This window comes from Artibeus jamaicensis, unplaced genomic scaffold (assembly GCF_021234435.1).
Source record: "Artibeus jamaicensis isolate MK-2021 breed Jamaican fruit bat unplaced genomic scaffold, CSHL_Jam_final scaffold_754, whole genome shotgun sequence".
NCBI classification, from domain to species: domain Eukaryota; kingdom Metazoa; phylum Chordata; class Mammalia; order Chiroptera; family Phyllostomidae; genus Artibeus; species Artibeus jamaicensis.
The window spans coordinates 1,704,849-1,717,692 of record NW_026522054.1 but is presented as its reverse complement, the minus strand read 5'-3'; the positions used below and the strand labels follow the sequence as shown (position 1 = coordinate 1,717,692).

Here is a 12,844-nt window from a genome sequence, read left to right as displayed (position 1 = left end):
GTCAGGGCGTTAATCCAATGTGCTGAATTCTCGGGACTGGCTCTTCAGTGGGGGGAGAAGGCAGAACGAGGCTGTTCTGTGAGGGAAGGTCGTGTGCATGCGCCCGTGTGTGTGTGTTACTGTCTGCAGATGTAGAAACCACTTTTCAGGACCAAAATTTTGCAGAAGCAAGCCCTGGTATCTGCCGGCCGCAGCCCAGGACGTGCCCACTCACCTGCAGTCCAGCCGGGGTGCAGAGTCGTTGCTCAGAAAAGCAGCTGGAGGGTTCCCCCACGTGCTGACGTGTTCCCGAACGGCGAAAGAAAGAGACTGTGCCTGGCTGAACACACAGAGGGCTTTATGAGGGGTGTCACTATGTGCATGTCTTGACACACAAATCCGGTTCCAGGCCGAAATCTGATGGGTGGGGCTGTGAGGTTATTTCTCGTTCTTCTCACATAGCAACGCGACCTGCATGGTGATCCAGTGACTGGGAGGTTTCTTCGTGGGCAGATACACCGACATCAAAAAATTTGAGGGCAAGCCCGTGCTTGTCACAGTCCTTAACCTCTCAGGTGTCTGATAAACCGGGCATTCAAAAGCATAGAGTTCTGAATCTGTCTGGTTAGACGTGTTTGCTGTTTCGGTGGAAATCTTAAAAAAAGAAATTCGATAGTCACATTGCTTGGTTCAAACGCACCAGCAGCTCCCATCTGCTATGTGCCAGACCTGGGGGAACCTGCGAAAAATTCACACCCTTAAGGTCAGGCGTAACTTCTACGTGTAACTGCTTTCGGGGGCAGGGCTTTCTAGTTCGTGTTCTTGAGAAACAACGTTGTTGGCAGAGCATGAACTTGAGATTTTAGCAGTGCTTGGGGCTACTACTTTGGGAGTTCTCTGCCCGAAGCGCATTACCATTTTTAACTTTCCCTGGTGAGGCCACAGGGCGTGGAACTATAGAAGGGACGCTTGTGTGGCTGGGAAAGCGGGGAGGCTCAAGACTTAGTGATAAACACTCGGGCGCTTACCTTTGTGGGCAAGAAGTGAATTTCAGGAAAGTCGCAACACAGCTCGCGAGGCAGCGAGTCTTCCAGGACCTTTTCTCCGTGATCCCACCTCGCCCCCTCGATGAATAAACCAAACACGTGGACACCGACGTGCGTGGAGTCCGTAGCCTAAGATCAAAGAGAGGTGCTGTCGGGGGGTCCCGGGCAGGCTGCACACAGCCTGTGACGTCAGCTGCCCTGGGGACGGGCACGGAGGGGGCGGGCCGCTCCCCTTCCGGCCCAGGGAGGGTCCATCCCTGCGCTGGGCAGGTTTCCTCCAGTTCGAAGGTGAGTAGCAGTAATACACGAATAAACTGTTTTGTGTACGCACAACGAACCTTGCTTCTGCCGCACCCTGTATAATTGTTTCCGTCCCCCTGGGAAGAGTGGGAGAGGAAGTCTAATGGCATCTGGAGTCCAAGGGGGACTGTGCCTTGTGGGTGCTGCCTGTCCAGGGCCCAGCTCGAGCCGAGTGGCAGGTAAAGGTCTGCTGAGGAGGTGATGACTGCTTGCGTGAATGAACGAGTGAATGACGGATGCATGAGTGAGCCGTCTAGTCTCTTAAGCATCCCGGTACCTTGAAGGCTGTCCTGACGATGTTGAGCTTCTTCTGGATGATGACGGAGAGCTCCTTCTCTTCGCGCTCGGCGGTGTCCGAGACCACGTGGTGGGTGAAAGTGAGGGTGTCCATTGAGAGTCCTTGGGACCTTGCGTAGTCTTGAAGCACAGCAGTCAGAAAGGCTGTGGAGAGAAACACACCCTGCGAGTCTCAGGGGACTGTTACCACCACCAGTGTCTCATGGGGAGGGAAGGGTGTGGAGAAGAGAGAGGAGACACCCGAGGTGGGTGGAGGGCAGTGTAAATCCAGCCGCTGCCCGCGGGTCTTGGTGAGGGTCTCAGCGGCTGCTCGAGCTTCCCGAGGAACGTGGGTGGCTTTGTCGGCCCAGAGTCCCTCCCACATTCGTTGTGGGCGTAGAGGGGCTAAACTCCTGGGACCTTACCCACTTCTGACCCAGGCTTGGCTGAGGATAGTATCTTATCCTCCTGGCATCAAAGGTAAGTTCAAAGGTAAGTGCCCTCCTGGCACCCAAGGGCAAGTTCAAGATCCATGTGTATCAGAGACTCTCAAGAAATGATGTGGTAGAGTTTTGGCCAAGATGGAGGCATAGGCAGAAACCCTTCACTTCCTCCCACAACCAAAAGCAGGACAACAACCAACCTAAAATCAATAAACATGCACCCCAATGTTCAGAGCAGCACAATTTACAATAGCCAAAAGCTAGAAGCAACCTAGGTGCCCAGCAGTAAAAGAATGGATCCAAAAACTATGGTATATTTACACAATGGAATTCTATGCAGCAGAAAGAAAGAAGGAGCTCCTACCCTTTGCAACAGCATGGATGGAACTGGAAAGCATTATGCTAAGTGAAATAAGCCAGGCAGTGAAAGATAAATACCATATGATCTCGCCTATAAGTGGAACCTAATCAACAAAACAAACAAGTGAGCAAAATATAACCAGAGATGCTGAAATAGAGAACAGGGGGACAGTGACCAGAGGGGAGAGGATTTCAGGGGAAAAGGGGAAGGATTCACAGGAACAAGTATAAAGGACACATGGACAAAAACTAAGGTGGGGGGGGCAGGCTGGGACGGGAGTAAAAGACAGAAAACTGTACTTGAACAATAATTAAATAAAAAAATAAAATCAATAAATAGCCAGAAGTGCCAGAAAATCCAACTCTGACAACCAAGGAATTGAAACAGTCAACCAGAACAACCAGACAACCAGACCAGTAAGGCGGCTGGGCGGACTGGGTGGGCAGGGCTGACTTCAGAGGAAACTGAGAGTCAGAGTGGCCTGTGGACTGGGGAGAAACTCCCAGTGTCACAGGAGAGTCCCTGGGAAAGTGGGCTAGATCCCAGCAGGGGGCGCTACATTGTTCCCTCTCTGGCCCCTCCCCCACAGGCAGCGCAGCCAGGAGGTTTGCCCCGCCCTGGTGATTACCTAAGGCCCCACCTCCTTACGACTTAACAGGTGTGCCGAACAAAGAAATACGGCCCAAATGAAAGAACAGCAAAACTCCAGAAAGAGAGCTAAGCGATGAGAAAATCGCCAAACTGTCTGATGGAGAGAGTTCAAAACCCTGGTAATTAAAATGCTCACAAGACTGACAGCTTGGTCAAAAAATGAAAAAACAAATAAAAGATACCCAAAGGGAAATAAAGCAAAATATTCAGGGAACCAGCAGTGACAGGAAGGAAACTAGGACTCAAATCAACAATTTGGAACAATAGGAAGAAATAAACATACAACTGGAACAGAATGAAGAAATAAGAATTCAAAAAAAAAATGGAGACTTAGGAACCTTTGGGACAACTTGAAACACTCCAATATCCAAATTACAGGGGTGCCAGAAGGAGAACAGCAGAAAAATGAAAAGTTATTTGAACAAATAATGAAGGAGAACTTCCCCAATCTAGTGAAGGAAATAGACTTCCAGGAAGTCCAGGAAGCTCAGAGTCTCCCAAAGCAGTTGGACCCAAAGAGGAACACACCCGGGCACATTATCATCAAGTTACCCAAGATTAAGTATAAAGACAGAATCCTAAAAGAAGCGAGAGGAAAGGAGAGTTACCTACAAAGGAGTTCCCATTAGTCTATCAGCTGATTTCTCAAAAGAAACCTTGCAGGCAAGAAGGGGCTGGAAAGAAGTATTCCAAGTCATGAAAGGCAAGAACCTACATCCAAGATTGCTCTATCCAGCGAAGCTTTCATTTAAAATGGACAGATAAAGTGCTTCCCAGATAAGGACAAGTTAAAGGAGTTTATCATCACCAAGCCATTATTACATGAAATGTTGAAGGAACTTATCTAAGAAAAATAAGATAAAAAATACAAAGAGTAAAATGATAACAAAGTCACAACTATCAATAAATGAACCTAAAAAAAAAAAAGAAAAGAAAAACAATGAAATCAAAAAGTAAGCAAACAACTAGAACAGAAACAGAATCAGAAAAATGGACATCACCTGGAGGGATTTCAGTGAGGCAGAAGGGAGGAATAAGGGGGAAAAGGTACAGGGAAGAAGCAGCATCACTGGTAGGCATAAAACAGACAGGGAGAGGTCAGACATGGTATAGGAAACAGAATTCAAAGAACTTATATGTACAAGCCATGGACGCGAACTAAGGCAGGGAGATGCTGGAGGGTTAGGGAGTGCAGGGCGGAGGGGGGATAAAGGAGGAAAATTGGGAAAACTGTAATAGCATAACTAACAAAAGAAAAGGAAAAGAAATGACATGTGAACACTGGGAAAGGAAAGCTCTTTTCCCTCCCAACTCACTGATGTGTTTTCCCCAGTTTCGTGCAGAAAGGCTGTGTGCAGCAGAAAAGAACCAACGCAGAGTGGAAACAGCTGAGAGGAGGCAGGCTGAGAGTGACACAGGACAACTGACTACCCGGACCCTGCGTGCCTGGAGCCAGAGCCTTGGCATTCTCCCCATTTATGTGAGCCTTTAACTTGCCCCGTTGAGCTTAACCAAGTTCAGACTGCATTCTGCATCTTGATGTCAAGATACCTACACAGTTTAACTGTTTGTTCTCTTTGCCACCCGCTCCTCTCTCCTGTGATTGATTCCTCCTGCGTAAATCGCCAGTTTAGTAATTGCATCTTACTTCTCGACTGTGTAGCGGCCCTGCCCAGAATCCACCGCACCTGTGCTCACAGTGGATCTCCGTCTCCCTACCTGGGCAGTCAAACTTGCCACACTGGCCCCGTCTTCTCTGTCCCCGCTGCTACACAAAATCACAACCTAGACAGTGCGCCCGTCTCTCTGCCCCTGCTCATGCTGTCTGCCTTGGATCATAGTTCTTAAGTTTCCCTCCAAGTCTGCAAGGCCCAAGAAGCCATCTCTACCGGCACAGGCCGCAGTGACCCTGCCCTCCTCTGAGCCCCCCTCAGAGGGCAGCAGGCTCCAGGAGACAAGACCTGCGTTGACCAGCTTTGCCCCTGCGGCAGTGGCTGTCACACTGTGGCGTCACCTGAGGGGCTCAGTGGCCTTCTGCCTGAGGTCCAGCCAGGATAACCGGCCCTTACTGTCATTGTTCCCATCATCCAGACACCTCGGACGTGACATGGCCATCACCTTGCCCCTTGTCAGTCTGCTGCTCTCCATGCCTCCACAGCCTCAGTGACAGCCATCAGCCTCCGCTCAGTACTCCAAGCCAGAAACCCGGGAGCCACTCCCGCTGACCCTGCCCTCTTGGGCGTGGAGTTTCATGGGCCTGACTCCTGAAGGCCCCCAGTTGACTACTTTCCTCCTGCTCACCACCCCCGTCCTTGTCCACTCACCGCCAGCTCTGGCCTGGACAACACAGCAGGCTCCTGAGGGACTGGGCCCCAGACTGTGGTTTTGTGCCTCTCTGTCCCCATGCCCCGCCCACCCATCAAGCCATGATGTCCCTGGCCTGAAGCTCACCTGCGACTCGCAAGGCCACAAGGTGTAGACGCCCTGAGTGCGTCTCCTACGGCCCCAGCTCCGGGGGCCGGCCCTTGCCCATCCCTCCCCCTCCTTCCTGCACTGTCCCTTTGCTGGGTCCTCCTCTGTCTGGCTGCAATTAGCAGTTGGTTCCTCTACTGTGCTTGTTTTCTGTCTCGTCTCTGGGCCTTTAAATGGTTTCTCTCTAATGAGAACGCTATTCCCAGTTCAGGGCAGCGGTGAGACGTGAATTTCCAAGTTTGACCGAGTTCAAATCTTAGCTTAGTCACTTATTTGCTCTGTGACTTTGGGCAAATTACTTAACTTCTACCAAGATTCTCTTATCTGAAAATAGGGGTAATTACAGCAACAAATCCAGAAGGCTGTTCTGAGAACTGAATGACTTCATATATATATATTAAGTCCTCAGAACAGTGCCTGGCACCACGTAAGCACCACGTAAGGGTGGTGATTATCCTCTGAGTATTCTGTCCCCACCGGGATAATACCTAACTGGTGGCTTTAAGTCTCATCTCACAAGTTACTTCCTTAGTGGCTTCCCTGATCCTTAGCATAGGTCCCCCTGTTTCTTGCTCTGAAGTATTTAATCATTCATACATTCATTCGGGAATTCACCCATTCACTCTTCACAAACTTATTGAGAGCGTTTTAGGTGCGGCCGCGGCGGCCCGAGGCGCTCTGGGAGACGGGGAGGAGTCAGCCCCGCCCTGGCCCCGCCCACACGGAGCCTGCTGGGTAGAGCTGCCCTTTACAACTCCCACGGCTCCCGCCCCCACACACTGTTCTGACCCCACGGCTGGATACCTGTCTCTCCCGCTGGGCGCCTGGGCCGAGCAGGTGCGGCCCAGGACCCAGCCAACCTTCGTTCATTCACTCTTGTTAAATGAATAAATTCAGGAAAATGGCTGAGGCACAGAATTAAGCCCTTGTAGAGGCCTTTGACATCATAAAACCAATGGCCTGGAGTTGAGACAATGAGACACCTGCTCAGGTGCAGGGAGGTGTGTGTGTGGGGGGAGAGACTGCACGCAGGAGGCCCTCATACCTGTGGGGGGCGCAGAAGCCATACTATGGGCCTCTCCTCCGAAAGGGCAGGAGACAGACGGTGGTGGAGGACTGGGCGCAGCCTCCCCGGCCAGGGGTGGGGGCTGGTCCTGGCTCTCAGGCTTACCTTGTGGGAAGAAGAAAGCTGGGAGCCAGTATCTCACAGGAAACCCGCCCAAGAAATTACTGTCTTCATCCACAGGACGTCTGGGGTCGGGGCGAAGTGACGGGACGGTGAGCTTCGAAGCTGCGATAAATCTCTCGTACCTGTTGGAGGGCAGCCCCGGGTGGGTGGTTAAGGGCCTAGTAATCGCGCATGCGCCTCCCAGCGTCCTCCTTTCCTTTTCATCTCCGACTCTCCCCAACTCAGGCACCCTCTCCCGGACTGGACTGGAGCCCAGCTCCGGCCTTGGAACCCTGGCTGGGCCTTGCAGAGCCCTGGGGACTGTCCCGGAGCCTGACCGCTGCAGAGCGCTCGTTGCTGCGCGGCCTAAGAGGCTCTGTAGCGCAGGCTGGGAGCCGGATTTTCCGGGTTTAAATCTGTCCTTCAGCTTTCTAGTGGTGGAACCTCGGGCAGATGACTTGGTGTGCTTGTGCCTCAGTTTCCTCACCTCTAAAGTGAGGACCGTGACAAATGGCAGCACCAGACTTGGGTCCCAGGGCCCCTGTGACAGTCAGCGACTCAGCTGGAGGAAAGCACTGGGTGGGTGGCCCACTGCGAGGCGCTCCGCAAGGGCTAACAGTTTCCCTGCCTCTCAACCTGTTCTGGTCTACATACTGAGCACATTTAAAACGTACACGCTAGCTAATTCTTGTTTCTTTTCATACCCTCCGCCCCCCCCCCAGGTTTTTCACAAGACGGCAGAATAACGGAAGCAGAGATGTGCTGCTTCTGGTTCTCTCGCCATCTCTGACGGCCAAGTGACCCTGGATGAGACTCGGCTTCCTAGGTCTTCATCTCCTCACCCTAAACTGAAGATGAGAATCCCCCCCCACTCATTCCTTACTTCACATGTGGGTGTGAGACCCGAACAGGCCAAACATGTGAGATTCTTTTGTGAACCTCTAAGCTCTAGGTAACAACGAGGAAGCCATGTAAACCGGCTCTCATCCATACCAACGGTGTATTTCCCCATAAGCCATTTTGGCCCAGGTGTTGAAGAAATTCAGTCGCTGGATGAGATCATTAACCCAGGAACTCAGGGGTTTACACGACTTGTAGGCGTATTTCTGTTAGGATAGAGAGACAGGCATTGAATTTTGCAGCCAGTATCCACCTCACTCCCAGCTCCTACTTTACAAAAGAAATGTTTGTAGCCACCAGCCCTCCCCCATGTCCCTGGACACAGCGGCCCGGCTCCCTGTGGCCCCTGGCTCCCGGCAGGCCGGGGCCTGCAGCCAGCTACACTCAGAGCTGACCTGAGCCCTGGGCCGGCCTGGGAGCTGGGCCCCAGCCAGCAGCCCCTTCCAGCTGGCCCCTCTCCCCCCAAATGCCTCCTGGAGGCCCGCCTTGTTGGCTCTCCCCAAACTCTAGTTTGGGTTTCTCAACTCTAAAGCAGGTACACCTTTTCCTAAGCACATACAGGCACATACAAGCATGGATTTTATGTAAGTATATGTATGTTTTCACAGTCCTTAGAGGTGACATTTTTCTGAAACTTAAAAAAAAAATTTAACACAACTGAGCGATCTTTTCCATATCCGAGTAATATAATTTCATGAGATTCTTATGAATAGATGCTCAGTTAGTTTCAGCTTTATGCTGTTATAAACAGTCCTGTGACAAACAGCTCTTCGATACATTTATTTAGGAGAACTGCCAAATTCTCCTCGAAGAGATTTGATGACTATGTACTCACACCAACGCCATGGCAGCATCTTTCAGTGGGCACGTGGTATTCCTTCCCTGCCGCTGGAACCCACGTTTGCACCGAGCGAGGGGACGCGGGCCGTGACGGCCGCCTACCTGCCACAGCGGCGGCACCGCCGACTTCAGGAGAGACTCTTGCGTCTCCTCCAGGTCCTGGCTGAGGATGGTCTCTCCTCTTATGGCAAGTTGAAGGTCCTTCAGAGACTCGTGGATAACAAACAATAACTTATCAAATCGTTCCATTTCTTGCTTCAAAAAGGCTAGCAAGACGCTATGGATCAGGGGGTCGTAGCCTGGATCAAAACAAGAGATAAAATGATGATACCTTTCAGATAAAATGGAGACACACAGGGGCTGGAAGTGAGAGGAGTTTCATTGGTCTAGAGCAGGAACTGAAGACCCTCTTTCGAGGAAGGCCGCTTGGTCACTGGCTCGGCTCAGTGGGCCACACTGTCCGGGTCACAACCACTCCCCCCCTACCCATGGCCCCCACGCCCACCTCGGCGTGAATGCGGGCAGGTGGCAGGAAAATGGACGGCGAGGCTGTGGTCCCGCACGGCCTGACTTGTGGGCACTCAGATTCGATTGCCTTGCAATACGTATCTGTCACAAACTTTTTTCCTCCACCCATTCAAAACCAGGTGAAAATCATGTTAGCCTGCAGCCTTTGCCCAGCCCGATCTGGATGCAGTGAGTGCTGTTCTGACAGACTATTGCTCAACAATTGGTTCCCAAATGAATCTCTTTTAAAGGGTTAAAACGTGGACGTTGAGAATTTCACTGGGCAACTTACCACAGTCTGAAACTTCGGGGCCTCAGAGCTGGGCCTGGAGCTGACCCTGGATGCCCAGGTTCGCCCGTGTCGTCCACCCCCGCCCCCGAGGGTCGCATCAGCAGCCGGCTGGGCCCTCGTGCCCTGGTGCCGCCCCCCGAGGCAGAGAGGCCAGGACGGCAGGGGCCTCCGCGCTTTCCAGAATCTCCCGAGCACACCCGCTGCCTTCCGTTGCTACGGTGATTATTTCCTTCCTCTTAGTCTGGGGGCCATCACTTGCACGCCCTCCAAACCCGCCCCCCAAAACCAAAGAAACCCCCAGTGTCATTTTCTTCTCTGCTCTTCAGCTTCCAACCGGGAGACAGAGGGAGCGAGGATCCGGCTTTCTTTCCATCCATCTGCTCTCGGCCCCCGCACTGCTGTGATGTCCTCTGCTGAGGGGGCTGTGGGGACGGGGGAGGCTCGGGCCGTGCTCACCTTTGAGATTTTTACAAAGGGACTCCCAAAAGGGGCTCGACATAACGCCCCTCAGCGTGCTCTGAGGTCCCGTGCTTTCCTCCCGCTCCACGGTCAGCGGCAGCCGCTTCTGCAGGTCGGATACGATTCCCATCACCAGTTCGTCCTCACTCTTCTCCCGGCTGCGAGAGGAAGGAGGAGAGGGGTGACGTGTGTCCTTGGGTGGGGGGAGGGCCCTGCCGAATTCAGTCCCACCCGAGGCAAACACAGCCGCGGGACAGAACCCCAGTGCCACGAGAGGGAGCCTCGTGGGGGCCATGGCGTCCGTCACGTTTCACAGATGAGAAAACTGGTCCGCACCCCTTGGACACCTGCAAGGACACAGGCGTTTCTGACGCTTTCTTCAGATTTCTCTGTGCAAGTGCTGCCGTCTCGGTCCGTCTGCATGCAGGAAACACCGAGACCCGGGGGAAGAGAGGCAGCCGGGGTGCGCTCAGGTCGCCTCGCGGGTCGTTCGCCTGGGGGCCAGGTCCCTGTGTGTGCACCATGTCCCGTCACATGCTCAGTGGGTGGCGGCGGCAGGACAGCGCCTGTGCTGCAGGTCTGGGTGAGGGGGCGGCGGAGCGGCACCGACGTGGGGGAGCTCCTTGGACCCTGGTCGAGAGGGGGCGCCAGGGCCCAGGGAGGATGGCGGGAGTGCGCACTCCTCTCCCTGCCGGGCACTGGTTTCCCAACAAGCGTCCCAGGTGTCACACCGCCGGGGGGTGTCGTCCTCAGTGAGAAGCCAGGAGCCATGGTGATGCAGGGGGCTTCTCAGCCAGGTGACAGCTCTCGGGAGGTGGCCTGTGTCCTCGCTTTGTCATCCTGCTGGGTGTCTGATGTCAGGAGGAGGGCTGCCCTGTGGAATCCACCCACTGTGGTTCCCGCGGTTGGGCAGGGAGGGGCGGAATGACCCCGTTGGCAACATCGAGGGCTTCGGCCACCACGGTCGTACTTTACAGTCACGGGCTGAGGGGCCCCGAGAACACGGGGGCACGTGCTGTACCCCTGGAGTCTCAGTGCGGCCTCACCGGGTAGACCTGCCTCCACTCAGGGATGAGCCGGAAACGGATGTGGAGCCAGCGTGACCTTGGTCAAGGAGCTAATAGGAGGTAAAACTGACATGGGACTTTAACTGGCGTGGCTCAGGTGGTCGGATGGTCCCACAAAGTGAAGGGTCGTCAGTTCGATTTCTAGTCAGGGCCATGTGCCTGGGTTGCAGGTTCGGTCCCTGACTGGGGTACAGGCAAGAGGCAGCCAATAGATGTTTCTCTCACACGTGGATATTTCTCTCTTCTCTTTATCCCTCCCTTTCCATCTCATTAAAATAAAGAAACAAAATCTTAAAAAAAAACAATAAAAGCAGGGCTCCCTCCTCTTGACTGACTGTGCTGCCTTATTCTTCCCTGTTCCGCAGAAGGGAAATGACTTTTCATATTCAAACAAACTTGTTTTAAAAACACAGCTTACCAGGTACAGTTCAATAACTCACTCAGCAAAGATTTACTGAGCACCTACTACATGCTTGGTAATTCATACGTGTGTGTACTCTGGCTTCTGTGTCATTCAGAGAATCAGGTTTTATGCCTTTCAAGTGTAATTTTAGATTCTACTTTTCTATAAATTTTGTGCTACAGCTCTTCAAAGGGATGTTTTAATAGCTTTTAATAATACGTTTTAACATTTAACTGACGACAGTGAGTCTCACCTGATCATGAGGCTGACTGGGGTGGCTCTCGGTTGCAGGGCAATGAGATGGTTGACGAAATTCTGGCTCTGGGTCTCCCTGAAGCCCCTCATGGCCTCAGGGTGCAGCCCTAAAAGCTCGTGAGGGTCATCGTCCGGCAAGGCCTGGATAATGCGCACGTAATCCTTCATGCATGCCGGTTCTGGCACCGGCTGATGTAGCTGAAAAATTTTAAAATGTCACTTTTCGCCTAGTGAGGTATGTCCTTTCAGTAATGCACGAAGACAGTATTTGCCCATGACATTTTACACAGAAGGCTCTTCTTATTTGTAGGTGGTGTGTTCTAGAAATTTCTACCAAAAGCTACCTCGGGGCCACTGCCCTGGAACGCGCAGCTGCATGACACGCCCAGCTAGTGTTCTCATTGGGACGAGAGAGGAGGAAAGACAGACAAGTAAGGCTAGGGTTGTGCTGGGGTCCCGGGGCCTTGGTCAAGTGTCCCCTGGAGAGTGGACACACTCACGCCTGAACCAATCGTTTTACTTCAGTAAAACCTACAGAATCAACGAGAGAAAGAGAGAGAGAGAGAGCACAAGAGCTTAAGAACAACGGACCACTCAGGAATGGGTGGATGTTGTCAAAAGCTACAGACTTCCAGTTACAAAGAAAATAAGTTAAAAAAAAAGGAAAAAAAGGAAAGTTATTTAATGGGAGAAAAACAGCTCTTTCTCCTGGTTTACCAGTGTGTGTCTTCCTGGTCAGGAGCTGAAACCAGCGCTGGCTGGTCAGAGGCTCTGCAAGGGGAGCAGGGCCCGGATGGACAAAACAGTGATCGAGACAGTGATGGTCAGTTAATTCTGTAATTCTGCAAGTTAATAAAAACCGCCAGAAGGGAACGTCAGCACTGATGTAAGTGCGGATTTTAAATGCTTCACCAGTAGTTTAAAATCAGTCGCAGAAAGACACCGATGCCTCTCTCACCTCCACACTGGAGAAACTGAAGTTGTCTGTCAGCAGGTCGGGGTTACAGAATTTGTGGAGGAGGATGTTCAGGCACCGCTGGTCCCAGGGGTCGGTCACCCGGCCCCCGTAAATCACGTCCCCGATCTGGCAGCGCAGCATCCGCCAGGGCACGGCCGACTGCTGGGTCAGGGCGTTTTCTAGCACCATCATGGCAACCTTTGAAAAAACCCACCAGTTTTTGGTATTTCAGTATGTGTTTCCAGCTTACTTTGGTGTTTGGACATCACATCAGCGACTCTCACACAGCGGTCTAGAAATCCTGGCTGCTAGCGCCGCGGAGCTGGGTGGGCCGGCGGGTCTCTGTACCACCCTGTCGGTGAGGAGGGGACCTGCTGCTGGGTGGGACACTGTGCTTGGGCACAGACCCTCCCGGGGGAGGGGACGCCCTGTCCCCGCAGGGCGGGGTGTTTCCGAGGGGCACTGCC

General features: G+C 52.8%; 1 protein-coding gene across 1 annotated transcript in view; it reads right to left on the bottom strand.

Annotated features, from left to right (window-relative positions):
* Nucleotides 1-417: 417 nt before the first annotated feature.
* Nucleotides 418-12,844, bottom strand: part of DNAH14 (dynein axonemal heavy chain 14) — a 163,727-nt gene continuing 151,300 nt past the window's right edge. Inside the window, exons 76-84 of the mRNA XM_053659549.1 lie at nucleotides 12,378-12,575; nucleotides 11,418-11,617; nucleotides 9,692-9,852; nucleotides 8,539-8,735; nucleotides 7,690-7,802; nucleotides 6,700-6,839; nucleotides 1,603-1,766; nucleotides 1,008-1,154; nucleotides 418-633 (exon numbers count right to left, since the gene is read on the bottom strand). Of these exons, the coding sequence (XP_053515524.1) occupies nucleotides 418-633; nucleotides 1,008-1,154; nucleotides 1,603-1,766; nucleotides 6,700-6,839; nucleotides 7,690-7,802; nucleotides 8,539-8,735; nucleotides 9,692-9,852; nucleotides 11,418-11,617; nucleotides 12,378-12,575 (1,536 nt within the window). The remainder of the gene's footprint in view (nucleotides 634-1,007; nucleotides 1,155-1,602; nucleotides 1,767-6,699; nucleotides 6,840-7,689; nucleotides 7,803-8,538; nucleotides 8,736-9,691; nucleotides 9,853-11,417; nucleotides 11,618-12,377; nucleotides 12,576-12,844) is intronic.